At 42.5% G+C, this 27,828-nt stretch overlaps 1 protein-coding gene across 4 annotated transcripts in view; it reads right to left on the bottom strand.

Moving 5' to 3' along the window:
• Positions 1-27,828, bottom strand: part of LOC122543374 (cytoplasmic dynein 1 intermediate chain 2-like) — a 48,329-nt gene that overhangs the window by 9,119 nt on the left and 11,382 nt on the right. The window contains exons 3-12 of one of the 4 annotated variants that reach the window (XM_043682022.1): positions 25,621-25,762; positions 21,391-21,450; positions 17,107-17,222; positions 15,420-15,515; positions 6,960-7,122; positions 6,729-6,828; positions 4,908-5,033; positions 2,963-3,109; positions 2,673-2,786; positions 1,738-1,871 (exon numbers count right to left, since the gene is read on the bottom strand). In XM_043682022.1, coding sequence (XP_043537957.1) covers positions 1,738-1,871; positions 2,673-2,786; positions 2,963-3,109; positions 4,908-5,033; positions 6,729-6,828; positions 6,960-7,122; positions 15,420-15,515; positions 17,107-17,222; positions 21,391-21,450; positions 25,621-25,762 — 1,198 coding nt within the window. The remainder of the gene's footprint in view (positions 1-1,737; positions 1,872-2,672; positions 2,787-2,962; positions 3,110-4,907; positions 5,034-6,728; positions 6,829-6,959; positions 7,123-15,419; positions 15,516-17,106; positions 17,223-21,390; positions 21,451-25,620; positions 25,763-27,828) is intronic. The other 3 variants (XM_043682023.1, XM_043682024.1, XM_043682025.1) reach the window with 3 other exon arrangements.

Below are 27,828 nucleotides of genomic sequence, written 5' to 3'. Positions count from 1 at the left end.
GCTGGGGCAATGACTGAGACAAAGCCCAGGGTAGATACAGAGTCAGTGTCCGTTTGATGGGTAAAAACACAGCATCTACTGGATGTTATAGAGTCACAGAGATGTCCAGCACGAAAACAGACCCTCTGGTCCAACTTGTCCATGCCGACCAGATATTCTAACCTAACCTTGTCCCATTTACCAACACTTGGCCCATATCCTTCTTAACCCTTACTATTCATTACCCAACCAGATGTCTTTTAAGTGAGGACATTGAAGGGACATATATATGAAGCGCGTGTTTGCAAACTTTAACTACATTTTATTCAGGAAAACATCATCCCCTATTTGTAATGCACGCAGAACAAATGTGCTTATGCCTCAAATGTTGGCCGAAGGCTGACTGTACCATACCATTGGTGCTCAATGAACTAACATTGCCATCTCATTGAGGCAGAGATTAACAACAATAACTTAGAGGGAGGTGAATACTGGCTATAAGCACCCCATCCCTTGTGGAATTTGTAAGGATGCTGTGGGATGGAAGGAACATCACTGCATCACGTTGTGTAAGTATGACGATGGACTCTGATGAATGCAATCGAAAGTGGAATGGTTGAGATGGGTCTGGGATGCCATGGAAAGGATTGGAGTGGGGGGTGCACGGAGCACAGCGACACTCCCTTTTGGATGCAATGTGGAGGTCACTCAGCCAGTACTGCACCTTCACCAAGTTGGTGTACCTGCTGGGGCCACAGCCATGGTGCAGCAGCCAATAGGGCTGCTGAAGGTCAGGTCCTACAGTTTTTGGGATGGTCTGGAAGCAGGGTGGAGACCCTTCAATATTGTCCAAACAGAACATGCAGCATCATCCTGGACCACTGTGCTCTGTACAACTGGAGCAAGCAGTGAGGCAATGTGATAGATGCTGAGGAGCTGAGGGAATGGGAGGAGTTGTCAGAGGGCAAGAATGAGGATCTGGAGGACATTCTCCTTGTGGATGACTGAGCTCAGCTGTGTTGGGTGCTACAAGGCAAACAGGAGCTGATCAGCTCCCACTTCCTGTGGATGAGAGCTGGGTGCAGCAGACAATCAGGGACTATCGAGATCAAGATGCCAGCACTTGGTTTGCATTTGCAGAGCATTTCTAGTAGTTCCTGGTTGATTCCAGATTTGGTTTCCGAGTTGGAGCTGGGAGCTCACAAATGGTATTTAGAGGAGGGACTCAAACAAAGGGCTTCAGACATCCTAACACTTCATTGGGGGAAATGCCTGCTCATCCATTCTTGAAAGACTTTTCTGTCAGCTGCTGATTCACTAACAGTGGAGGAACTGGGGAAATGGAAGTGAGGTCAAGCTTGGTAATGTCAGCATACATGTAAAAACTAACACTGGTTGAGGATGGTGTTGTAAGGGGATACATGACCATAGTTAGACTATAAATCACTCTATAAAAAGTGATGCTTTACAACATTGTTCAGAGATAAAGACAACTATTTTGTCATTTGTGTTAAAATACCTCGACCTGTGCTCATTTCAGATCCTCCCAACTTTCTCAGCATCTATAAGGATGCATTTGGTACCCGGTTCTGTGCTCCATTACATCTGTCACTTATTTGACAGTCGTGCTGACACTGCCATTCAAAGCCTTTAGCATTTATTTGAGCCAAGAAGCCGCTCTGATCACAAAAACGTGATGGACTTCCAGATTTGTTCGAATCCGCAATAACGTAAACGTTCTGCAAATATTTGGTGTACCTGCCAAGGCGACATGCTGTGTACACGGAGCCTTCTTCGCTACCCACAACAAAGTTATTAATGTCCCCTAATGGGAAGGACATGGAGGTTACAGCAACTGCCTTCGATTGCTTGTGTACCAGCTCAATGCTGTCCTGTAAAAAAAATGATCACCAATAACAAGTGAATTCACAAATGGATAATACAACAACGCGCATGATACAGCTTCTCTCATACGCAAGAGTTGTTTCAAGATCCAAGATTAAAGATTTGTGTTATAGAGGAGACAGAATTTTCTCGAGCTCAATTACAGAAAGACCAAACGTATGGCTCTTACATTCAAAACTGCCTGCTTCCATCTCTGTAACAGTGCCCTGTCTTCATTGTGACCTCATGGTCACCATTTCGGAAATCCTCAAACAATTTTTCAGGCCCCTCTCGGCTCAACTTCTCCAACCATTCTCCCGAGCTTCACCCTACACAAGCTCCACCTTATCAAGCACTCCACCAACCACCTCCCAGCTTGCACACCTAACAGTATAGGGTGTACCACCAATTCTGCTGCACCAAGTGTCTCCACTCCACTCCTCCACCCTTTAGTGATAGTGATAGAGTCTTTAGAACTGTACTCTGGAATTCTTTTCCCTAAATTGCTCTGCATTGATCCAACTATCCCCATATTCAAAATTCTCTTTCGCTTCACATCTTCAACTACACCGTCTCCACCAATGATGTCCTGCTTTTGGCGCATCACCCTTGAAAAGTGCCATAGAATGTTCCACTGCAGTTTTAGGCACCACATCAATGCAAGTTGTTTTGGAAAAATAATACAAACTCTCCCTTTTGGAACAATTTCCTGTACGAGGGCCAAAGCAGCATTGCTTCCATTCTACATTACCCAAAATGTTTTAGAATGAGGCATGAAAAATACAAGCTCCTGCAATTCAGCTCCTTACCTGTGGCTGAGAGAGCATGTCCAGGCTCCAGGTACACAGTTTCCCATCAGTGGAGACACTGACTAGGTTATGAGCATTTTGAGTACCAACAACATTTACACAGTACACAGGGTGCTGTAACACAGAACAGTTATACTGAGTTAGCACAGCAAAGATCTGGAAAATAAATGTTTACTCCAATCTCTTTCACAAGATAATTTTGTTCCACCAAATACTAGTACTGTTATTCTGTCCACTTGCTGGATTCATGCAAGGGGGCTGTAAATTTTTGAGAAATGGATTATTCTCACCGTGTGGGCGGCAGCAGATAGTGGAGTCCGCTGGACAGGCATCTTCTTGTTACTGCGATTATCCCAAAGGACAATCTGACCAGAATATGTTCCACCCACCATGAGATTTGGGTGAAACTGTGCAAAGCAGGCAGACATGACCTTTGACTGCAGGAAAGAACAGCAAAGTCTAATTACACATTCTCATAACTAAGAATATTAATGAAAAACAGCTCGACTTTGATTTTTATTTATTCTCGAAACTTCGTGTTTAAGCTCAGTTTTTAAACTATAACCATCTATTAGATGAAACATTAAACAAAGGCCCCAGCTATTTTCAGTTGGATGTAAAAGATCCCCTGACACTAATGGGCAGAGGTGCTCTCCCCAGTGTCTTGACTGATACTAGTCTGTCAATTAACAGCACAAGAAACTGACGATTTGGCAGTCAGCTCAATGCTGTTTGTGGAAGCTCACAGTGTTCAAAGTGACTGCCACATTTTCTACATCACAACAGTGAACTATGCTTCAAAAATACATTTTTAGCAGAGAGGAACTTTAGGACATCCTAACGTAATGAAAAGTACAATATAAATACAAAGCGTTTTATCCATCAATAATGTGCCTTGATGATGCCAACATGAATTCTAACCAGCCAGAAGTCAGCAACGGATGGTCAAATTTGTTTGGAGCCAGCTACAACCCTCCCCTATCTTTGACCTGCCTAGATTAAAGAGCTTAATGAACTACCTGCTCCAGTTTGAGAGACAGGCAAAACATCTGTAATTGCTAGGATTTATTGGAAGCCTTTCTATGCATCACTTTGAGACTACAGAGGCAGAGAAACAATTAATTGGTGTTTAATTGAACAGAAAATGGCAACTGTAGTATAGACTGGTCAAGCCATTGCTCAGATTTAGAAATATTTTAAACAGGAAATGCTATAGAGACAGGAAGAAGTCAGAATTTTGAATGCATGTACAGCAGCAGCAACTTCACAGGCACACGTGAACTAAGAATCATAGAAAAGTTCTAAACACAGACCATTTGACTCATTGTGCCTTGCTGTTTGACAATCGCTGTTCTGCCCGAATGCCATCCAGGCCTGAAGCCCTACAAGACACAGATCTTCAAGCAGAAGTGAAGTCCTTCTTAAATGTGAAGGAATTACTGCCTCTGCTACTTTTTCAGACAGAGTTCAAGCTCTCTATGATGCATATATAATTCAATGGTACAGAAATATCATTACAGTACACTCAGGGGGCTGGATGACTGGTTTGCGGTGCAGGATGACACCGCATGACGCAGGTTCAATTCTCACACTGGCTGAGGTTACCATGAAGGACTCTCCTTCTGAACCTCTCTTCGGGCAGCACAGCAGCTCAGTGGTTAGCACTGCTGCCTCACAGCACCAGGGACCCGTATTCGATTCCTGCCTTTGCAAACTCCACACAGACATTCTCCCCATGTACGTGCGGGTTTCCTCCCACAGTCCAAAGATATGCAGGGGAGGTGAACTGGTCATGCTAAATTGCCCATAGTGTTAGGTGCGTTAGTCTGAGGTAAATATAGGGTAGGGGAATGGGTCTGGGTGGGTTACTCTTCGAAAGGTCAGTGTGGACTTGTTGGGCCAAATGGCCTGTTTCCACACTGTAGGGAATCTAAATCTCTCCCCTCACCTGAGGTGTGGCGACCCTTAGGTTCAACCACCACCAGTCATCTCTCTCTATTGACAGCGCAGCCTCATGGTCCTCTGGCACTATGGTCACTTAACATTTTACACTTCCTATGACACTTAATGCTACATGCCAGTGAATGAAGTTAAACAATTCTACCATTTATAATTCAGTTTTCTGGCATTCTGCCAACAAACGAGCCATTATTCACAAAGTTAGTCAGCTGTTAGGAAGAGCCAGAATCCATAAAGTGAATGCACGTAAAAGGACTTCAACACATTCCACAATACCTGGCAGTGAAAGATATACTCTGGAGTGGTCTTCTTAAACTTCATGTTCCATACAAGAGCAACACCATCAGGCTCATTCAAAGCATCTTCATTATTGGTATAAGAAGCAACCAGTAGTTCTGGATACTATTTGAGAATTGGGAGTGAAGGAAAGAGTTAATACAAAGATACAGCATTTCTTCATTTGGCTGTCAGCTGCAGACTTACCACATTCAGTTCCTACAGCTGTACTCAAGACTAGCCTCTCACTGGCTCACTAAGTAGTCACTCTTTCAGGATTAGCTGGTCTGTGGGAACCTGATGGGTTTCTGCTGGAATTTCCCACAGATTTTGGAAGGCGCCAGCAGGGGGTGAGAGGGAGGAGGGAAGAGAAGGGTGACAGAAATCAGCCCGATCAGGCACACACCACAGCTGATGTGCAATCACCCATCTAATATTTAATCAAATCTCCAAACCTGGCTGTGCCTGAGGAATGCTACCTGGGAGACTCCAATTATAAGAAACACAATGGCATTAATAGGATTGGTGAAGACCTAACTACAGGTTTTAATGGTGATTGGTCCTTCAAAAGGTAGCCTGCCAAGATGCCAGTGACAATGTGAATATATCACACCTACCTGATAACAAGTGTGGGGAACTGTCTTCAATAAGATGAGCAAGCAGCCAGATGCACAGCTCTGTCAACTGTTATAACCTACATGTAGCCTAGGGGGTTTGTGTATTTATATAAACTGCAAGTTTACTGGAACACAGCAACAGGAGCAGGCTGTTCAGCCTGCTCGCTATTCGACATGATCGTAGCTCATCGAACACTTCAATGACTTTTATCCACTCAATCCACCCTTTTGTGGTAAAGAATTCCAAAGTTTCAATATCTTCTGGGTAAAACAAAAAAATCTCATCTCAGTTTGAAATGGCACCTTCCTCAATTTCAAATTGTGCCTCCCTGGTTCAACTCCCAAACCAGGGAAAACATCTCACCTGCATCTACCCTGTCTATCCCTTTAAGTATTTTGGAGGTTTCAATGAGGTAAACCCCTCGTTGTTTGAAAATCTAGAGAATACAGTCCATGTTTGCCCAATCTCTCCAAAGGACAGTCCCAGCACCCCAGGAATAAGTCTAGTGAACCTTCGTTGCACTCCCTACATGGCAATAATATCTTTCTTGAGATGAGCAGACTTAAACTACTGAAGGTGTTGTTTCAATTGTGTAAAAGATTGTTTAGACAAGACTTCACTACTCCTGTCCTCAAAACCTCCTGCGACAAAGGCTAACATCCCATTAACCTTCCGAATAGCTTGCTGAAGCTGCACATTAGTTTTCAGTGACTTGTCGATGAGGACCCTCATGTCCCTTTGCACATCTACACTTTCCAACCTCTTCCTATTTAAGAAATACTCTGCACACCTGTTTCGCCTACTAGAGTGGATAACCTCATTTTTTCCCCCACAATGTTCCATCTGCCCACTCACTAACGTGTCCAAATCCTCTTGAAGCAGTTTTATATCATCTTCATTCAACACAAATCCCCTCTTAGCTTCATACCATCTGAAGATTTGGAAATATTACGTTTGCTTCCCACTAGTCACAGCTTGGCAATGGGAGAACGACCCATTTACTCCTCCTCGGTTAGCTGCAGTCTATAAACTTCTTAATCCTCAGATTTATGATTTGTGGCAACTTTAGAGGTCCTTTGAATCTTAAGACAATCCTGAACTTTCTTTGTCCTAAATAGCCTGAGCATTTTAAAAAATATGTTTTGCTTCATGAGTACAGTTAACATTTCCGTTCTTCCTGACTCCCCTTTAAGACTGACTCACCTGCTGTGACCAATCCAGGCAGGTTACAACACGGTCTTTTGACCAATTTTCATCGTAGAACTGCCTGTTCAATGACAGCTTGGCACCTGCTTGAATCTCTCTGTGGAAACATTTTATTACTTAGTAAAAATATACATCAATAGACCTTACAGCTTTGAGGTATCATGGATTAGAGACTCGTCTGTTAGAAAGAATGTGACAAAGTAAACTTATGAGGAAGACATTACGCACCCTTCCTTGTCATCTAAATTGCGCCCACTGTAGTCAAAGAAGATGTCAGTGTGTTCAGTAAGTGCTTGCTCAACCATTCGGGAGGTGTGATTAAAAAAGGATAAAAATCCATCTGAATGAAGAATGTTTTCCTTTTCTTCCTCGGTCAGGTCATGTCGAGTTGCTGGAAGAAAATGTAACATCATACTTGAGCTGGAGATGTCTACGCAGGAATTTTTAAAATATACATATAAAAATGTTACTATTTTTCTTCCTCATCCCTTCAAACTTTCTACATCCAACAGCTTCCCTGCCACACTGAGTTTATCCATGCTCAACAAGGCTCTAGCCCCAATGGGGTAGTGGGACAGAATTTGGGGGTCAGGGCGTACAAAACCACAATGGAGGCTGCAGAGAGGAAACTCCATCCTGGGACCAAATCGGAGGTCTCGCCCTATCTTGCAGCCTCAATGGGAATCCTGAATAGAGGAAGAGCAAGCAGGGGAGAAAGGACACGTCTTTGGCAGTTTGGGCCAGGAAGTAGATTCTGTGTGCTTTAACTTAGTGAGCATTAGTGCCTCTCAAATCTACACCAAACAGTCGAGTGACTTGGTACAAGCGAGGCTCCATTTTAAATTGCCCCATTCAGCACTGTTTTGTGCTGGCATTGTGCATAGAGGGCCAGGTTAGACACATAGCATCAGCACGTTCAGTTCCCTTTCAGTACTGTTTTGCAAAGGGCTGACAAAGCATGTTTGATCCAGTCAGTGCTGTTTTGGAGGAGCCTCTCCAATTCACTGCTCTTTGCTTTCCTGAAGAAAGGCAAATTTCCATAAGTCTTGTGGGAAAATGTGATTCGCTTAAAGTTGCAAATCTTTAGAACATAATTACAACTTTAAGTGAGGGTTTATTGTTCTTATTACTTGCAGGTAATCAGACCATGAACAATTTTTCAGTAGAGTTTGTTCTGCCAGCAGCGCATCCGCTAATTCCTCTGGAAATGAAAATCAAAACAGCAGGAAGCATGCATGCAAATGTGATGACGTTTTCCTTGCGTATGAGTTCATGAGTATTTCAGTCGGAACCAAAGAAAAGGTCAAAATGCCCAGTTGCCAACAAGTGCTGTCCAATGAAAGCATGAAGCCAAATAAGCTGCAGCAACACTGGAGACCATTCACAGAAATTACAATGGGAAACAAAATTCTTCTTCCAACATTAGAAAGAGGAGTTCTCGCAGCAACAATTTCATTTTAAGAGAGCCATAAGCATCCCTGAAAGTGGCCAAGCAAGTCGATAGCGTGGTAAAGAAAGAATATGGACTGCTTATCTTTATCGGTCAGGTAACAGAGTACAAGAGTCAGAATGTCATTTTGCAGCTTTATAAGACTTTGGTTAGGCTACACTTAGGAGTATTACGTTCAGTTCTGGTTGGCACATTACAGGTATGACGTGGAGGCTTTGGAGAGGGTGCAGAAGAGGTTTACCAGGATGCTGCCTGGATTAGAGGGTATGAACTATAAGGAAAGGCTAGAAAAACTTGGGTTGTTTTCTCTGGAGTTTCAGAGGGGAGACTTCATATAAGTCAATAAAATTATGAGATGCATAGATAGGGTTGACAGTCAGAATATTTTACCTAGAGTTGAAATGTCTAATACTAGGGGGCATGCGTTTAAGGTGAGAGAGGGAGAATGTTCAAAGGAGATGTGATGGGCAAGTTGTTTTCTAAACAAAGTGGTAGGAGTATGGAACACACTGCCAGGGATGGTGGAGGCGGCAGGTATGATAGGGACATTCAGATAAGCACATGAACATGCAAGGAATTGAGGGATATGGACCAAGGGCAGGCAGAAGGGATTAGTTTAATTTGGCATCATGTTCGGCACAACATCGTGGGTCAAAGGGCCTGTTCCTGTGCTGCACTGTTCTTTCTTCTATCTTTTAACAACTTCCAAAGAAATCTTTGGAGTGAGCTATCAGATTGCACAGGTCACGTAGCCTCACACAACTGCAGAGACTTTGATTTTACCAGAGGCCAATATCAATATCGTTGAACATAAAACAGTACAGAACAGGAATAAGCCCTTCAGTCCATGATGATGTGCTGAACATTCCGCCAAATTAAACTAATCTCTTTGTCAGGACCTGGCAAACATGGAATAGGAATGGTTGCTTGCAGGTAAGTCTACATTTGAAATGTGGGAGTCATTTGAAAGGAGTATAGTGGAGTTTGGAGCCAATGTGTTCCCCTTAAGGGTAAGGGCAGCAAGTCCAAGGAACCCTGGATATCAGGAGATAGAGAGCTTGACAGAGGAGAGGAAGGAAGCATATGTCAGATGCAGAGCATTAAAAACGGGGCAGGCCCTTCAGAAGTATGGAGTGTGTGGGAGGCTGCTTAGAAGGGAAATTGGGAGGGGGACAGGGAGGGATCATGAGGTGTCTTTGGAAGGGATTGGGGAGAACCCCTAGGGCTTTTTTTAAAATGAGTACATTGGGAGTAGGAGGGTTATAAGAGAATTAGTGGAACCTATTCGAGACCAAGAGAGAAACCTGTGCGTGGAGCCAGTGGAGGTCTTGGATGAGCGTTTCCATTTACATTCACAAAGGAGGGATACTTTGTGGTCAATGATATATCACTTGGGATGGTGAGGTTCTAGAATGTGTAAAGATTAATTAAGGAGAAGGTATTAGATGTTTTAATGGGCAACAGATGCATACATCCACAGGGCCTGATGGGATGTAGCCCAGGCTGCTGTGGGAGGCAAGGGAACAGATCGCTGGATTCTTGGAGGAGGTACTTAATACTTCACTGGCCCTGGACAGCAGGCCAAACGACTAGATGGTGGCTAATGTGATCCCAACATTCAGGAGAGGCGGTTGGGATGGGCCAGCTAATTGCAGACTAGTTGGTATGGCAACAGCGGTGGGAAAGATTCTGTGGGCAGATCAATACTTGGAGAGGCAGAGATTGGTTAGGGAGAGCCAGCATGGATTTGTTCAAGGGAGGTCCTGACAGGCTGGTTTGGCTGAGTTTGTTTGAGAAGTTGACAATGTATGGTGGTGCAATTGACGTGCTTTACATGGATTTCAGTAAGGCCTTTGAGAGGGTCCCACATGGACAGCTTATCTGGGGGTATGAGCCCATGGGATCTAAGGCAGGTTGGTGGAGGGTTGTTTTTGTTATTGGAAGCCTGTGACCAACTGTGTACCACAGGGATCAATGCTGGGGCGCTTGCTATTTGGTATGTACATTAACAACTTGGATATGAATGTAGAAGGTGCAATTAGTAAGTTTACAAACAACACAAAATTTGGGTGATGTTGTTGATAGTGAGGAGGATGGTCTCAGGCTACAGTCTGATAGTATTCAGCTGGTAAATTGGACAGAGCAACGGCAGATGGAATTTATTCCTAAGTGTGAGATGATGCATTTTCAGAGGGCTAATAAGGGAAAGATTTACACAATGAATGATAGGTCCCTAGGGAGTACTGAGGAACAAAGAAATCTTGGTGTACAAGTCTGAAGGCATCTCTGAAGGCATCAGCATGGGTAGACAGACTGGTGAAGGCAGCATATGGAATGTTTGCTTTCATCAACTGGGACCCATAACAGCAAGGAAGACTTTTACAACTTTAAAAAACATTAGTTAGGCCAAAGATGGAATACTATGTGCAGCTAGTCGCTACATTATCAGAAGGACATGATTGCACTGGAGAGGATGCAGAGGAGATTCACCTGGACATTTCCAGGGTTGAAGAGTCCCAGTGAGGAGGGGAGTGTGGAAAGACTGGGTTTGGTTTCTCTGGAGCAGAGGAGGCTGAGAATGGATCTGATTGAGGTATACAAAATTATGAGAGGCACAGACATTGTAGATCATGAGAATCTTTTCCCTATGGCAGATCTGTCTAAGATCAGAGTAGGGTGGGGAGTAAGTGGTTTCGAAAAGCTTTTAGGGAAAAAAAATCACCCAGAAGGTATAAGATATATGGAATATTCCGCCTAAGAGGGTGGAGGCAGGTACTCTCAACATTTAAGCAGCATCTGGATGAACACTTTAAATGAGAGGTATCCACAAAAAGACTTGTGGCTGTACCCACTCAAACAGCGCCATCATGTGGAGAATTGAGGTAATTGCAGCCAATCAGGGATCAATGTTAGTGGAGATTGAAACACATATGTTTTTGTTCTTCAAACTGATGCAAGTACTGAGGGGCATGATGCACAAATATTGACTTTTGCAAAATACATGTTGGAAAATAGTATTCCTGAAGGCATTTAGTTTGGCCTCCTGCATCCTGAACATGAAACAGCATTGGGAATATTGTGTGTGTCACATTGCTACATGGAAGGAGGAGTGTTCCTTGGGATCATCTGGAAAGTTTTTGCTCTGGTGTTGTTCCAGCTATGGCAGGCTGCAAGTCAAGCCTGCACACTGTGTGGTCCATTTGCTATTTGGACTCACTATACAATTTACAGTTAGCATCTGATTATGAACAACTTGAGCTAGGTGAAGCATTGTAATGTATTGCAAAGTACAATCAAAGTCACTCGCCTCGAGCGCATATTTGCAAGACTGCACATAGACATAACATCTGATCATGATGTGTTGTTGGATCACACTGAGGATGGCTGACTGTTCAAGGTGTTTGGAGATGAGCGGTTAGGTCAACTCCTCGCATTTGCAATCTGCTGCTAAAAGAACCAGGGATTCTCAGATCACCTCCATGACTGAAACAGAATGCAGCCCCCTCCTTGCAGACATATTTGGGAAGCCAAACGAATACAACGACACAAGGAAAGAATGCAAACATTTTGCAACGGGATGATCGGCTAAAGGCATTCACGAGAAAATTGCATTCTGGAAGAGTAATGCACAAGTTGAATTCTGACTCTTTCCCCTACTTTCCAAGTTTCTCTCAGACAATGAATTCAACCAGCGCCCAACTCCTCTGATGATCGATCATAACACCTTGAATGTGATATCATAACACAGGCAGTCCCCAGATTGCAAACGGGTTCTGTTCTGGAGTCCGTTCAGAAGTTGATTTGTGTGCAAGTTGGAGAATAATGCAGGACAGCGTAAGTACAGGAAATGATCACGTCGTGTTTTAAACTTATATGCTGGTATGGGATCGCATTTGTATGTATGAATGTTTGTAAAATCGGACATTTGTAAATCAGGGACACTTGTACTTACTGGAATCCAAACCCCTTTTCAAGGTCAGCTTGAAATTGCAATTAATGAAAATAGCTGCAGCTGAAATTAAAAGTTTATTGAAATTTCATATGATTGATTTTTACAAACAAAAACCATTTTCCAGAGCATCCCTGACAGATTTCTGGTTTGATATGAAGACTGACTGTCCTGACATCATGTGGAGATGCTGGTGTTGGACTGGGGTGGACAAAGTTAAAAGTCGCTCAACACTAGGTTATAGTCCAACAGGGTTACTTGGAAGCACTAGCTTTCAGAGCGCAGCTCCTTCGTCAGGTAGCTAGTGGGGCAGGACCCTGACAAAGGAGTAGTGCTCCAAAAGCTAGTACTTCCAAATAACCCTGTTGGACTATAATCTGGTGCTGTGTGATTTTTAACTTTATCCTGACATCACTCGGCATGCATTACATGCAATGGTTCCTTTCATAGTATGTATTTGTGAGAAGCGGATTTAGCACACTGGTCAACATCGAACCTCAACGTTGATTAAGTGTGGAGGTCACATTGGAAATTAGACATGTACCATCATTCGCAGCTAGATTTTGAGGGACTGTGACACATCCCGTATGCCCATGCGTCTCATGAAGGTAAGTGCAGTGCCCTTTAATTTCACAGTGAAATTTCATATAATGCTGTTTTGTTTTAGACTTCAATAAAACTATCCTTGCACTCATCGTGCTGCTAATAAACATTTAGAATCTGCTGAGAATTAAAATTGGGTCACATGTTGGAGAAAGTTTAGGAAGCACTGCCTTCAACCTTTCACGACCATTCTTTGTGCAGTTTGCATTAATCCTTTCTGTGTAGATACAAATGCATACCTGGAACCACACTCTTCCCTCCAATTTGGCTGTTGCCCAAGGGTGATTCGTTCATTACTGTTCCCGTTGCATTTCCAATCAGCGCCACTCCAGAGCAACAAGAACTTAATACCAGAACTCCTTTGATAATTGGTTACGATGCAGCTCGAATAAGGAAGAGGGAGTTGCTGGAGCTAGCTTCAAGTGATGAAGCAGAACAAGTAAGGGAACTGATGATTAAACATACCAGGATGCAGGAGATATATTAAATGCTGCTGATCGATCAAGAATGATGATCATGGCCAGCAAATAGATAGCAAGTAAAAAGGAGGAAAGTAGGGCTATAGCAATGTTTGAATAGGATGTAAAGGAGGTAAATGTTCCAAAAACAAACTGTAATAGTTAATGGGACAAACTGTGAACAAGTCACCAGGCCCCACCAATACATTTCCCAGAATGCAGATTACAGAGTAGACACACTAACCATAACTTTCCACAAATCTTGAGTAGGATTTATGACAAAGGACAGAATAGTAGATACAAATTGCTACCAAATAAGGCCTTCTACACTGAATGAGTCAACATTAGTAGACTTTATTCACAATACAGGACAGTGGGACTTTGATCTTCAAATGTAGATTGGTGTCACACAGTTACTCACGATAGGGGACAGAAGGTGCAGGAGAGGGTTGTTGTTCAGACTGGAGGCCTGTGACCAAACGTGTGTGACAAGGAGGCCTGGTTAGTAAGTTTGCAGATGACATCAAAAATTGATGGTATAGTGGACCGTAAAGGAGGTTATTTCAGAGTACAATAGGAGCTTGATCACCTGGGTCACTGGGCTGAGTGGCAGATGGAGTTTAATTTAATTTAGGGAAATGCGATGGGTTACATTTTGGTAAGAAAAACCAGCGCAGGACACAGAATTAATGGTAGGGCCCTGGGGAATGTTGTTGAACAGAGACCTAGGGGTGCAGGTGCAGAGTTCCTTGAAAGTGATGTCACAGGTAGACAGGGTGGGGAAGAAGCTGCTTGGCAGACTTGCCTCCATTGGTTACAGCACTGAGCACAGGAGTTGGGATGCCGTGTTACTATTATACAAAAAAAATTGGCGAGGCTACTTTTGGAGTACTACATACAATTCTGGTCACCCTGCGATATAAAGAATGTTATTAAACCAGAAAGGGTGTAAAAAAAGATTGACAACAATGTTACAGAGACTGAAAGGTTTGAGTTAAAAGGAGAGGCTAGACAGGCTGGGACGATTTTCCTCTGGAGCATAGGAGGCTGAGGGTTGACCTTATAGAGGTTTATAAGGTCATGAGGGGCATGGATAAGGTGAACAGCCAAAGTCTTTTCCTTGGGCTAGGGGATTCCAAAACTAGGAGGAACAGGTTTAAGGTCAGAGGGGAAAGATTTAAAAGGGATTTTAAGGTCAGCTTTTTCACACAGAGGGTAGTGTGTATATGGAGCAAACTACCAGAGGAAGTGGTGGAGGCAAATATAATTACAGCATTTAATAACATTTGGATAGGTACATGGAGAGGATAGGTTTGAGGGATATAAGCCATACGCAAGCACATGGGACTAAGTTCAGTATTGGAAACCTGGACAGCATGGACAAGTTGGGCTAAAAGGACTATTACCATGCTATATGACTAGTTGCAAGAAGGAAATCTTGCTAATTCTACGTTTGCATGTGTTTCCTATTGGTCAGGACACCGTAGCATTTGCTGAAGCTGAAGAACAGCTCAGTGCTCATCCTCTGTCACAGATAAGTCCACCCTCACCTCAAAAGAAACCACAGCAACACAGAACTTCACAAAATAGATCATTTGGCAACTGCTAGCATTGCCTGCGTGGCAGTGGGACAACCAAACTCACAGCAAGTTTACCTGTAGATTTGGAAAGAAATATAATTGCTGCCATCCAAGAATTTGGTGCAGGATTTTGATACTACAGCTGCACAAACCAGGGGCCATTTCAAAAATAAATCCCTCAAATGAAAACATTTAGCTGGAATGAAACATTTTAAAAATTTTGCACTGGTAACAGTTTTATACTTGGGTTTGTACAAACTACGAAAAGTAACAATCTAGGCTTCTGTTGGCACCAATATCTTATATGTGCAAGATGACAGAGAGGCTGTTGCATAGTATTCGACCAAATAAGTGAACATTGAAGGACGGGGCAGGAAGGAGATGTAAAAGTGCTTTCATTACAAGGTCTGCTTCATATTAAAATCTCCTGGCCTGTGTTTCACACTCTCAGAGAGTGGACATTCCATATAGTGGAGACATTCACATGTTCACCACTCACCAAACTGAGCAACCCCAACAATTCAGCAAACAATAGCATCCTTTCAGAGTCTGGCTGAAAATCCAACAAGGGTATTCCTTGAATAGCATTGTTCAGCTAAGTACAATCCAAGAAAATACTAGTCTATACTCAACGCTCGATGCAGTTACCTTGGTGTTCTTCTTCAGTCTCCTCTTGGGGTTCTTCAGGTGCTTCAGGCTCCAAGACAGTTGATGCCTTTGTTGGGACTGGTACTGCTTCCTTCTCTGAGAAAATATTTCAATCAAAAAGCAAATCAATACAAATGGAACGCATTGAAACTGACCCTATAGCACACAGACATATTACAGTTTGTAGCTTTACCCCCACTCCATTCAATATATTATTTCATTAATACTCAATCATTTTTCTTTATTCTATTATAGGACACAAGTATCATTTGTTACCCATCCCTAAATGCCCTCAAACCAAGTGACTCTGTAAAACATTTCAGAGGACAATTAAGAGTCAGCTGTATTGCTGTGGGTCTGGAGTCATGCGTAGGCAATACCAGTAAGAAGAGCAGTCTTCTTTCTTTAAAAGGATGCTTGTGGACCAGATGGGTGTTGACAACAATCAATGATAGTGATGGTAACCATGAAAACACGGTGGCTCAGTGGTTAGCAGCGCTGCCTCACAGTACCAGGGCCCCAGGTTCGATTCCAAACTCCTGACTGTGTGTGGAGTTTACACGTTCTCCCTGTGTCTGTGTGGGTTTTCTCCAGGTGCTCCGGTTTCCTCCCACAGTCCAAAGATGTGCAGGTCAGGTAAATTGGCCATGCTAAATTGCCCATAGGTTAGGTGCGTTAGTCAGAGGGAAATGGGTCTGGGTGGGTTACTTTTCGGAGGGTCAGTGTGGACTTGTTGGGCCAAAGGGCCCACTTCCACACTGTTTGTTCGTGGAATTTAAATTCCAATCAGCTGCCATGGTGGGATTTGAACTCATATCCCCATTCAAGTGCCATCGAAATGCTAACTCACATTAAACACAACTGAGAGGAATATATAGTCATTGGGAAAACTCTGTCCCTTTCATGTAATGTGTTTATGTTTTCCCTTCCCATTAGACCCTAATGCCACACACAATTGCTGGTTAACAGGGCAGCTGGGAGATCTGTGATCTACTATGCTACCACTAAGTTGGTCACTAAGGAATTCACAAGAGCACAGACAGTTTTTTCACCCAGTACTAAAAGTAGTGGCATAATTGAGACTGCTAACTAAGCTCCCTCATTTTGCAGATTAACATAGCAAGTTGCAGTAAAAAAACTTAAACGTTGAAATCATATGGGTTACTGAAGCCAGGATGCCAACTTCATTCAACCAACTTTCACAGGTCATGTTCAAATGTCTCTTGATAGCCTGGGCACCTATAACAGTCTGTCAGCCAATATGAGGAGTACTACCATCGCTGAAGTAGTAACCTGTGACCTAGACAGTTCTACTCCTTAGCTGCTGCATCACCACAGTGGATCTCTGATAATTGCTTTTGAAGAAATTTCTATATATCAAATTATTTAATAACTAACATTTTCAAAATCTGAGGCAATATGGTATGTGAATTTGCCAATCACACCCATGAGATTTGCCAGTTTTCAACTAGGTAGCAGGTCACAGTGCCCTGTGATCTCCTGACTCAGGGTTGAGGCAAAATAAATTGTGCAGAATTCTGAACAGTGTGCTTCCTGATGGTTAAAATGCAGAGCAGCACAGCAAAACACAGGTCAAGGAAGCCTTGTTCAGAATTCAGGGGGGAAAAGAAAGCCAGAGGAATAATGGCATGAGAAAATTATTGGAAAATACTTGGTCTTAACCTACCTTCATCTGGTTTAGCAACCACAGGTGTTTGGGTTTCCTTACAGTGCGCGAGACGCTCACAAGGTGCAATATCCACATGGGTCATTCGGGCTATGCCTAGTTTTTGCAGGTGATGTCTACATTGGAGTCGATAAACAAAAATCACTGTGGTGTAGTGAGTAGCAAAGCAACAGTCAAACCTTGAAGACAGTTATTCCTGTACAGTCATTGCAGTGGAAGCTCCAAGATCTACATTCGCAACTGCCAAATTTACACAGTTCAGACAAGTACATGAAATACTATCTCTTTACAAAACTTTTGTTGTTTGCATTTCACCTTTTATTGCTTAACGCAACTACCTAAATGCTTTGTGTCCACTTTTGCAATGCATCAATTACATGCCTTGGATATTACTCAGCAGTACGTACAAGATCAGAATTTGGATTTAATGGTAATTCCCATCACTGACAAGGAATCCTTCCTGTTTGGGCAAATAATGGAGCTTCCACAATGCTATGAACTAACAATTGTTTGCCTACAGCAGTCTGCATGGTTAATATGTAGCCCAACAACTATTAACGATGTACCAGAGCATAAACTCTGACCTGTATATACCATACAAGCAGATAATAAGCTTATTCCCATGATTACATACAAAATATTTTCATGCAGAGATCACGCAAGTAAACAAGCAGAAATAAATACTTAAAATCGGTCTTAAGCCCTTCTAGACCTGCCTTTGGACATGTGATTTTTGACGGACTTGAGAAAAGTCACATTTTCACTGGCCATGCACTAACAGTATACATACTGCAAGTAACAGATGGCTTCCTGGGAGCAATTTTATCTCTGAATTATTACAGTGCAGACGGAAGCCATTCAACCCATTGTGTCTTGAATGAGCATCATTCCTTACAGCCGTTCTCTTGCCTGTCCCCTGTAACCCTGCACATTGTTTCGATTTAAATAGTCATCTCATTCCTTCTTGAATGCCTCAATCCAACCCATCGCCATCACATTTCAAGGCAGCGCATTTCTTCAGTGCTTAGGCTGCTGGTCATCCATTTAGGCGAGTACTCGGATTGAAATTCAAGACTAATTAAACAACGAATGAAGAACTACCACACCATGCTGAGAGTTTGACCACAGCAACAATTGTTTCCATGAGGCAAAGCTCAACATACAGACCGAACACTCATCCTTCCCATTATGCTTTCTCTTTACATATACTAACTTTTAAAGATGAGTAAATCAAGAAATAAATCAACTGTCAATTAGGAAGAATGGTGCATGTGAAAACATTAAAATACCAAACAGATACTCGTACTACAATCACAGTCTTTCCAGAATTCCTACAATGAGAATGATTTGGAGATGCCGGTGTTGGACTGGGGTGTCCAAAGTTAAAAATCACACAACATCAGGTTATAGTCCAACAGGTTTAGTTGGAAGCACACTAGCTTTCGGAGCGTCACTCCTTCATCAGGTGATAGTGGAAGGCTCAATCCTAACAGAATTTATAGCAAAAATTTACAGTGTGATGTAACTGAAATTATACATTGAAAAATTGATTGTCTGTTGAGTCTTTCATCTGTTTGAATACCATGATAGTTTCACTTCTTTCATGTGTAAATCACAAAACCTTTTTTTAAAATGTCGCATTCTCAGGTTAGCTGTTAACAATGGTGATAGCTAGACAATATGTTGAAGGTGTTAGCTCCCTGTGTTCTCTGTCTATGCCATGATGTTTAGATTGATTCTAATCTAAAAAGTGAGATAATGAAGTTTTACATGAATGCATGCAGTTTTTGAGCAAAGTACAATGTAACCCTGCAAGTACAAGTTCACCCCACAAAATATATGTGTGCATGTGGGTCTTTGTCTGTCTGTGACTCTGTCTGGGTTGGGGGTTGTGTGAGAGAGAGTGAGTTTATGTGTGTGTGTGTGTGTGTAGTGAGTGCAGAATGTCTAAAGTCTGTGAGGGGGTGCATGTGTGAGTGTGGGAGTGTGTGTGTCTGTAAGGGTGTGTGTGGGTGTCTGTGTATGTGTATGTGTAACCTGCAATACATTATCAATGAGGATGAGCACCTCAACAAGACCTTCCCCACACCTCCACTACTTGCCAAACCGCCAAACCTCAAACAGATCATTGTTCGTAGCAAGCTGCCCGGCTCTCAGGACAACTCCATACAACCCTGTCACGGTAGGTGCTGCAAGACGTGTCAGAGTGTGGACATGGATACCACCATTACATGTGGGCACACCTCCCACCATGTACGTGGCAGGTACTCATGTGACTCAGCCAATGTTGTCTATCTTATAAGTTGCAGGCAAGGATGCCCTGAGGCATGGTACATTGGGGAAACTGAGCAAAGGATACGACAATGGATGAATGGGCACCGCACAACAATCAACAGACAGGGGTGTTCCCTCCCAGTTGGGGAACACTTCAGTGATCCAGGACATTCGACCTCGGACCTTTGGGTGACCATCCTCCAATATGGACTTCGGGACAGGCAGCAGAGAAAAGTGGCCGAGCGGAGGCTGATAGGTAAGTTCGGTACCCATAGGGAGGGCCGCAACCGGGACCTTGGGTGCATGTCACATTACAGGTCGGACAGACAGACAGACAGACACCCCAACCCAGACAGAGACACACACACACACACAGATATTTTGTGGGGTGAATTTGTACTTTCAGGGTTACATTGTACTTTGCTCAAAAACTGCATGCATTCATGTACAACTCCGTTATCTCACTTTGTAGATTAGAATCAATCTAAACATCATGGCATAGACAGAGAACACAGGGGGCCAACACCTTCAACATATTGTCTCGCTATCAACATTGTTAACAGCTAACCTGAAAATGCAACTTTTTAAAAAAGGTTTTAAATGAAACTATCATGGTATTCAAACAGATGAAAGCCTTAACAGACAATCAATTTTTCAATGCATCATTTCAGTCACATCACACTGTAAATTTTTGCTATAAATTCTGTGTTAGGATTGAGCCCTCTACTATCACCTGATGAAGGAGCGACGCTCCGAAAGCTAGTGCTTCCAATTAAACCTGTCGGACTATAATCTGGTGTTGTGAGATTTTTAACTTTGGACATTGAGAATGTATTTTATTCCAGGGCTAAACGTTCTCATGCTTAATCTAAAGAAAAAGCCTGGGTTTGCTGTAATATCAGCCACTGAACACAGATGATAATGGCTACCCATTGATACCAAAATTCATATTTTACTCAGTGTACATCACTGCAACACCTTAATAAAAACAAACAATTCTGAACAGCACTGTTGTACTTCACAGTTTGAGTTCTCTATTGGGCATTTTAGCGAATCAATAAATGTGTAAGCTAACAAACAAACATCACTAAAATATCAATGTGTGATCGGCCATGGACATTTCGGTGATCTCCTTGTTCAAAGACGTATTTTTAACAGCCAGGCCTAGAGGTGTGGGTGGCAATAGCCTCCCAAAGTAAGTAAAAATTAAGTGGCTCCTGGTTTGGTGAAGTGCTTCTCAAAGGGCACCTGCTGCTACAATTTGAAACCAAATATGAAAAGGGACCAACACTAATTTTCAGCAAATATCCCTGATGCCTACACCAATCAGGTGGGCAGCATAGCACCCACCATATTGTACTCAGGATTTCAAGGCCAGTAATCATTGTTCATCGTAGCAGTGATTTCCATGAGACAATATTTCACAAGTTTAACTTGTGATTTACTATAATATTCAATACCCTATTTTTTCATCTTTGTTTAGCAATACAAACTGCTAGACATCACCATTCAGCAGCTGTGAAAGACAGATAATCATTTACTCTGCCCCACTGCAAAACTCAATTAATTAAAATCAGAAATCACTATACTCTACTTTCACTTCAACCTCTTTCCATGTCGTCATTGACTTACCTGGCTTGGTGACCACAACTAGAAACCCAACATGTAGCACCATGAATACTTTACCAAATCAATCTCAAATGATTATATATTCCTCATCTAATAGTGTTTGCTCAACTACTACAGTGACATCTTTTTCTTAATTTAGTCATGCTCCCTTTCCAATCTTCACATATTTCTCAATTTTAAAAAAAACTGTCTAATTGCTCAGCCACTGAAACTGAACCATTTTTACTGAAAGTATTCTCACTTAGTGAACTAATACATTGAGTCCCAAAGGACACATGGATTGCAAGTGTCACAGTTTAGCAAAGTTAACACAACTCTGATTTGTTCTGAGAGGTAATCAAGTAACATAGTTAGCAGCAGAAAAGAGAAGAAGATAGGTACCGCATTTCAGAATCAGTCTGAAGTTGAAGGACAGAGAGATCTGTATCCCACTGCAGCATCCTGAAGAGGTTAGCAGAGTCAACCGTAAGGTAGAAACATGAAAGGTTAGTTTCATACACATTCAACAAAGCTATGCAATTAGCAAAACTGAGAAAAAAATCTACTGGCACTGCTTGAATTTCTGAATTTGTAAATATACCAGTAAAAATATTTTATCTGACCAGATCCAATACCAATAATTAATGTCACGGACTTATTTATTGATTCATAGTTTGATTATACTGGAGGCTGATAAATATATTTTAATTGTTAATGATTCCTGGGATGTCTGCAACACTGACTCCATGAATTAACTCAAGAACATGAACTTGTTATATGCCACTGCAGTTATGTGCAGCTCAGACCGAGGCTGGTGGTACATTACCTTCCTTTTTCCTGGTACCAGCCTTCAAATTGCCATGGTAGGATCTGAACTCAACACACAGGTTGCCAGTCCAGCACCATAAAGGCTGCCATATTGGACCTGTTCAAAAGATGTTAGGGCCATTGGATTTTCTAGCACTGCTAAAGCTCAATATAGACTTTGCAACAAAACCTGAACAAAACTGACAGCCATTTCAGAATCATTGGCAGTTTTACAATCAGACACATCAGGGATTACTCGCACTGCAAAGGTGTGAAATACTCAACCAATCCAAATTCTGAAAAAGTACACTTCATTTTGCAGAGTGGAGAATAAGGATAAAAACGGATGAAAAAAAAAGATAAAAAAGGTCAAATATCATTGAAGGGAAATTGCAGTTAGTTGTAATTGCATTGGTCCAAATTACTGACCGCTGGGAATTTTGTTCGAAAATTAGCAAGATGATGAAATCAATCTATGAGAAGCAACTTGGAACTTATCTGACACACAGGTAATAGCACAGTCAGGGAGTCATGAGGAACCCACAATTTGGGATTTGCCACATGCTGAGGAGGTTGATCCCCAGATGGATGTGCGGGTGCAGCTCAGGGGTCTGGGTGTTGGGAGGCTTTGGGGACTGGGTGAGAAAGTCATAGGCCAGCAAAGAGCAGGAGGGTGATGGAGGTGGAGAGAGATTGGAGGCCTTCTAGGAGAGGTCAGGCCTGGTAGTGGGGAAGGGAAGTGTACAGCTAGTCAGGATCACTGCTGTCCTAATACCGCAGTTATATGTTTTGCAAAAAAAAATCTGATCCTTCTTTAAATGGCACAAAGGTGCCTAAAACGATGGCTCCCATGAAATAGTGCAGGAAATCTACGTACAGTTCAGCCACCAATTCCCCATTACCCATGCTCCTTGTTACTTGCTCAAACAAATTGGAGACAATCCATCTGCTTGTACCACCTTGAACTCTTTCAATCACCAGCATCATCATTCACTCGAGTGGACTGGCTCTCTCACTTCCACTCTTGTGCTGCTCACAAAAGCTTACACATCATTACTCAGCCTTCAACTCTCCATTAGGAAATTTAAAGAGACCCTGTATATGTAAGGCACAGGCGGTCCTCCAGACAGTAGCCCAGGAAGCAGTGGAAAGTTGTAATGGTGAAGGTCAATACCACAAATATTGCTCCAAGGACATTGTACAGTGCAGAAAGAACTTTAACAGTTTCCTGAAAGTTGAGGTGAGTCAATGTATCCCAAAAGGAATTTCCTACCAAGTGCTCATTAACCTCAGCCACTGCTCAATTCACCACACCTCATCCATAGCTACCAATAATCTCCAATCAGAATTCATATGCCTCACCTCAGCCTTTCACAATTCAGCATCGCTGAAAGCCTTACACTTGCAGATCACATACACTGGCAATTATACAACCAACATTTTCACATCATTCCAACATAATGCAGGAAATGGAGACATATGACAGGAGGAGCAAAGAGTTGGAAGGCAAGAACACCTGTACATTTTAGAGGAGACAATGCTTTGACCACTATGGCCACTGGTGGGGCTGAATGAGAAGGCTATCTGCACACTTAATCCACTTTCTCTCATTCCACTTCTACCTTATCCCCTCAGTCTCTTTCTACTTAACCACACACCTTCCTTTCTCCCGGTCCCTTTCTCATTGCAGAAACGAGAAGTGGAATCTGCCCAAATAGAGGTGGAAGGAGAAGAGGCAACAAAAACAAAAAATCACCACCACTCAATTTCACACTCATCGCTACATCGGAGACTGACCACCTTCGTACTTATGAAGCTAGAAGTGGCATCCTCAAATGGTGTGCCACAGGGCACACGTACACAATAGACAAGGCAGAGGGAAAGGATTGGCCTGGTGGCAACTAAAGGAGGATAAGGTTGTTCATTCGTTCTACTTCAGAAGAATCAGATGAGGCATTCAATGGGCCAGGCTAAAGGAGGAGGCTGATGCATATATGGGTCTCTGTGTGATTGGCAGGAATGTGAAGATTGGAATTCTGCAGGGGTCTGTGCTGGGGCCTCAACTTTTAACAATTGATATCAATGACTTAGCTGAGGGGAGTGAAGGCATGGAGCTAAACGCATGGACAACACAAGACAGGTAGGAGTGTATGTTGTGAAGAAGATATAAGGAGATACAGACAGGTATACATGAGAGGGCAAAAATCCTAAACGCTGGAATATAACGTGGGAAAATAGGAAGTTGTCCACTTTGGCAGAAAGAATGCAAGAGCTGAGTATTACTTAAATAGAGAATGACTGCGAATTCTGACATGCAAAGTGATTCACTTGTTCTCATGCCGGAGTTACACAAAGTCAGTTTGCAGGTACAGCACATAATTGAGAAGGCTAATGGAATTCAACCCTTTATTACAAGAGTAACTGAACACAGAAGATGTTATGCCTTAGTTATACAGGCCATTGGTGAGACTGCATCCCAAATACTGTGTGCAGTTTTGGTCTCTATTTAAGGAACAATGTAACTGCATTGAAGGCAATTCAAACAGGTTCAGTAGATTGATACCTGGAATGCGTGGGTTGCCTTATGGGGCTAGAATGGACAAGCCTGGGCTTGTATTCACTGAAGTTTAGAAGGGGGAGGGGTGACTTGATTGAAGTGTGTAGGACACTGAATGGTCTCAACAAGGTAGACATGGAAAGGATGTTTCCACTTGTGGGTCAGTCCAGAACTATGGGAAACTGTTTAAAAATTAGGGTCACCCTCTTGGGTCAGAGAGATGAGAGGATTTTCTTTCTTTCCGAGTGCTTTGGAACTCTGTGCCTCAGAAAATGGGATAATTGAATACTTTTAAGATGGAGATAGATTGATTCTGCTGCCTAACAATATGGCAGGGGGAGGGTTTCAAGATGGGATAATGTTCTTTGAAACACAACCAGATCAGTAATGATCTTATGGAGCAAAAAAAAAGAGGGCTGACTGGCCTGCTCCAGATATCATTCTGGTAAACCTACATGACTCTTCCCTCAAACCCAATATAACCCTTCTAAAGAGCGGTGCCCAGAACCACTCACTTTTCTCCGCTATGTCCTAAGGAGGGTTTTGTGCAGCTGAAGTATGACTTCTAGCTCCTTGTATTCCTGTCCTCGAGACATCAAGCCCCTGTCCTCTAGACATCATTCCTGAAGAAGGGCTCATGCCCGAAACGTCGATTCTCCTGCTCCTTGGATGCTGCCTGACCTGCTGCGCTTTTCCAGCAACACATTTTCAGCTCTAGACATCAAGGATAGTATTCCATTAATTTTATTTCTGAACCAGTTTGTGATATTTTAATAATGTGTCCATTTCTATCGACTTTCACTAACTGTAGCTTTTCGCCATTTCGAACGTTCCCCTCTTCTATCTTCCTTTAGGTCTCGACTCACCAGCCTTATTTTCCTGCTGATTCATATAGAATTTCTCCTGATGTTTCTGACAGCAGGGGACTGATGCTAGGCTGATCCAAAATAAGTTTTCAGTTAACTTGTCCATCAACCAACTGATCAAAAGCTACACCAAATGCAATGATCCCATCAAAAGTTTGTGTGGGAACTGAACAATGTCAGCTCTTGCTTCACAACCTAGGGTGCAAATGCATGCTGGTTAATACTATACTTGGTTTATAGGCATCTCAATTCAAAGCAGGCTACCAACAGGTTGAGTGTGCGACAATGTTTTAACAGTTCATTGGTATAACAGATGCCTGGAAGCAACACCTAATAAGGAAAGAAAACCACAGCTAATAACAAAAAAAAATTCACAAATGATTAAGTTCAGAATTGCCTTACCGGGCTCCAGCCGTACCCTCCACAGATTCCTGGCTTTCTGATTCACTTGGCGTTCCCAACGATTTATTCGATGGAGAAATAGGAGAATGGACTAAATAATTGAACAAACAGGTGTCTCCAGTTACTGCCCGCAGCGGCTGCACTATTAATGATGTTCATTAATTAAATTAAATTAAATGGGAATTGTTGTTAGATAAAAATGTTATGGAGAAATTAAACAGAAAAATGAAAACAAGGAAACACATAGAGAAGGAAAAAAGTGACATTTGTTAAAAGACTGTTCAACAAAGAAGCTGTATTGTAAATAGTCGTTTGGCAGTACAGAACTTGACGATTTCTGAAATGAAACATTTTGTCAAAGCTATTCATCCTGCACTCAGGGCAACTTGCAAGAATACAAATTCAAACAAATCAACATTTATTTTGGAGGAGGGGAGACTGCCGATTGGTAGAGCCTTGACCACTTGCCAACCAATCAGTACTCTGCTCTCACGAAGGATAAATTATGGTTTTCCCTTCGATCTGGCATTCTGACAAATTGTCCTGATGAGTGTTTCGACAAAACAATGTTCTTTTCAGCAACATTCACACTGCTGTAATAGTAGATATTTTTAACCAGCCTGTACAGATGTGTTATGACACACCTCTAGATTTGCTGCCCCTCTGTAGCAGAAGGAACTGAAATCTAGGCCTTCTGGTCCAGTGGTACAGACACTATCACTGTGCCACCAGTGTCCTGTTGTACTGGAAAAATAAGCTCATCCAAGACAGTCCTAAGTGAGAATTGAAAAGGGTGGCTCTGGAAAAGTACAGGTCAGGCAGCATCTAAGAAGGAGAGTCAACGTTTCGGGCATAAGCCCTTCATCAGGATGCATCAGGGTGAACTGCTTATGCCTGAAACGTCAACTCTCCTGCTCCTCGGATGCTGCTTGACCTGCTGTGCTTTTCCAGCACCACACTTTTCGACCGACTCTTTAGCATCTGCAGTGCTCACATTCTCCTATTCCCAATAGCGATAGCTGTATGGTAAACACCATAAAACAGTACGAGGAGACAGTCTTTAGCATACATACTGATAATCTGATCATCTTCAGTTACGGAATCTAAAAAATCAGCACATTGGTTGAAATTATTGCTTCCATTTGAACTTTCAAACAACATATCTACAAGTCTTATTGCATTGTCTAAGGACTGCATTCAATGCTCCATTTGTGTGTGTATTCATGTGAATGCATCAGTTTAAAATTGCCTTTGTCTTTTAAAACCACTGATGCAGCAGACATCTGGGTGTGTCAGAGACGAGGTAAAACAGAATGATAAGATACCATTGAGTATGACAGACAGAAACCTCTTCCTATTTGAGACGCATATTTCCATTGGTTGCAGTTTGGGGAAGGTTGAAGAGGCTAACTCCTGGGTTTGAAGGAGTTACCTCATAATTAGCCATGATCTCACTGAATGGTGAAGCAGGCTCGAGAAGCTTAATGGCCTACTCCTGTTCCTACAAGGAAAGGTGGAGCTAGTCGGCTCGATATTCAGCTTAAATGAATTTAGGTGACCTTATTGAAACATACATGGTTTGACAGGTTAAATGATATTCCAGAATCTTGCTCTAGGAGGGGACAGTTTCAGAATAAGGAGTCACCCATTTAAGACTGAACTACTTCTCTTCGAGGGTTAACAAAGTTTGAAATTTGCAATCTAGAGGGCAGTGGAGGCTAGGTCATTACATCTGACTGATCAGTGGCTGTAGGCCAGTCCCGAAGAAGGGTTGCACCCAAAACATTAACTTCTTCACCTCCTGATGCTGCCTGGCTTGCTGGGTTCTTCCAGACTCCTGTCTGTCTACCTTGGATTCCAGCATCTGCAGTTTTAGAGTCATTGAGATGTACAGCACAGAAACAGACCCTTTGGGCCTGTCCATGCTGACCAGATATTCCAACCCAATCTAGTCCTACCTGCCAGCACCCAGCCCATATTTCTCCAAATCCTTCCTATTCATATACCCATCCAAATGCCTCTTAAATGTTGCAATTGTACCAGCCTCCACCACTTCCTCTGACAGCTCATTCCATACCCGTACCACCCTCTGTATGAAAAAGTTGCCCCTTAGGTCTCTTTTATATCTTTCCCCTCTCACCCTAAACCTATGCCCTCTTGTTCTGGACTCCCCAGCCCCAGGGAAAAGACTTTGCCTATTTATCCTAT

This window comes from Chiloscyllium plagiosum, chromosome 43 (genome assembly GCF_004010195.1).
Source record: "Chiloscyllium plagiosum isolate BGI_BamShark_2017 chromosome 43, ASM401019v2, whole genome shotgun sequence".
NCBI lineage: Eukaryota > Metazoa > Chordata > Chondrichthyes > Orectolobiformes > Hemiscylliidae > Chiloscyllium > Chiloscyllium plagiosum.
This window is presented reverse-complemented; position numbering and strand designations above follow the sequence as displayed.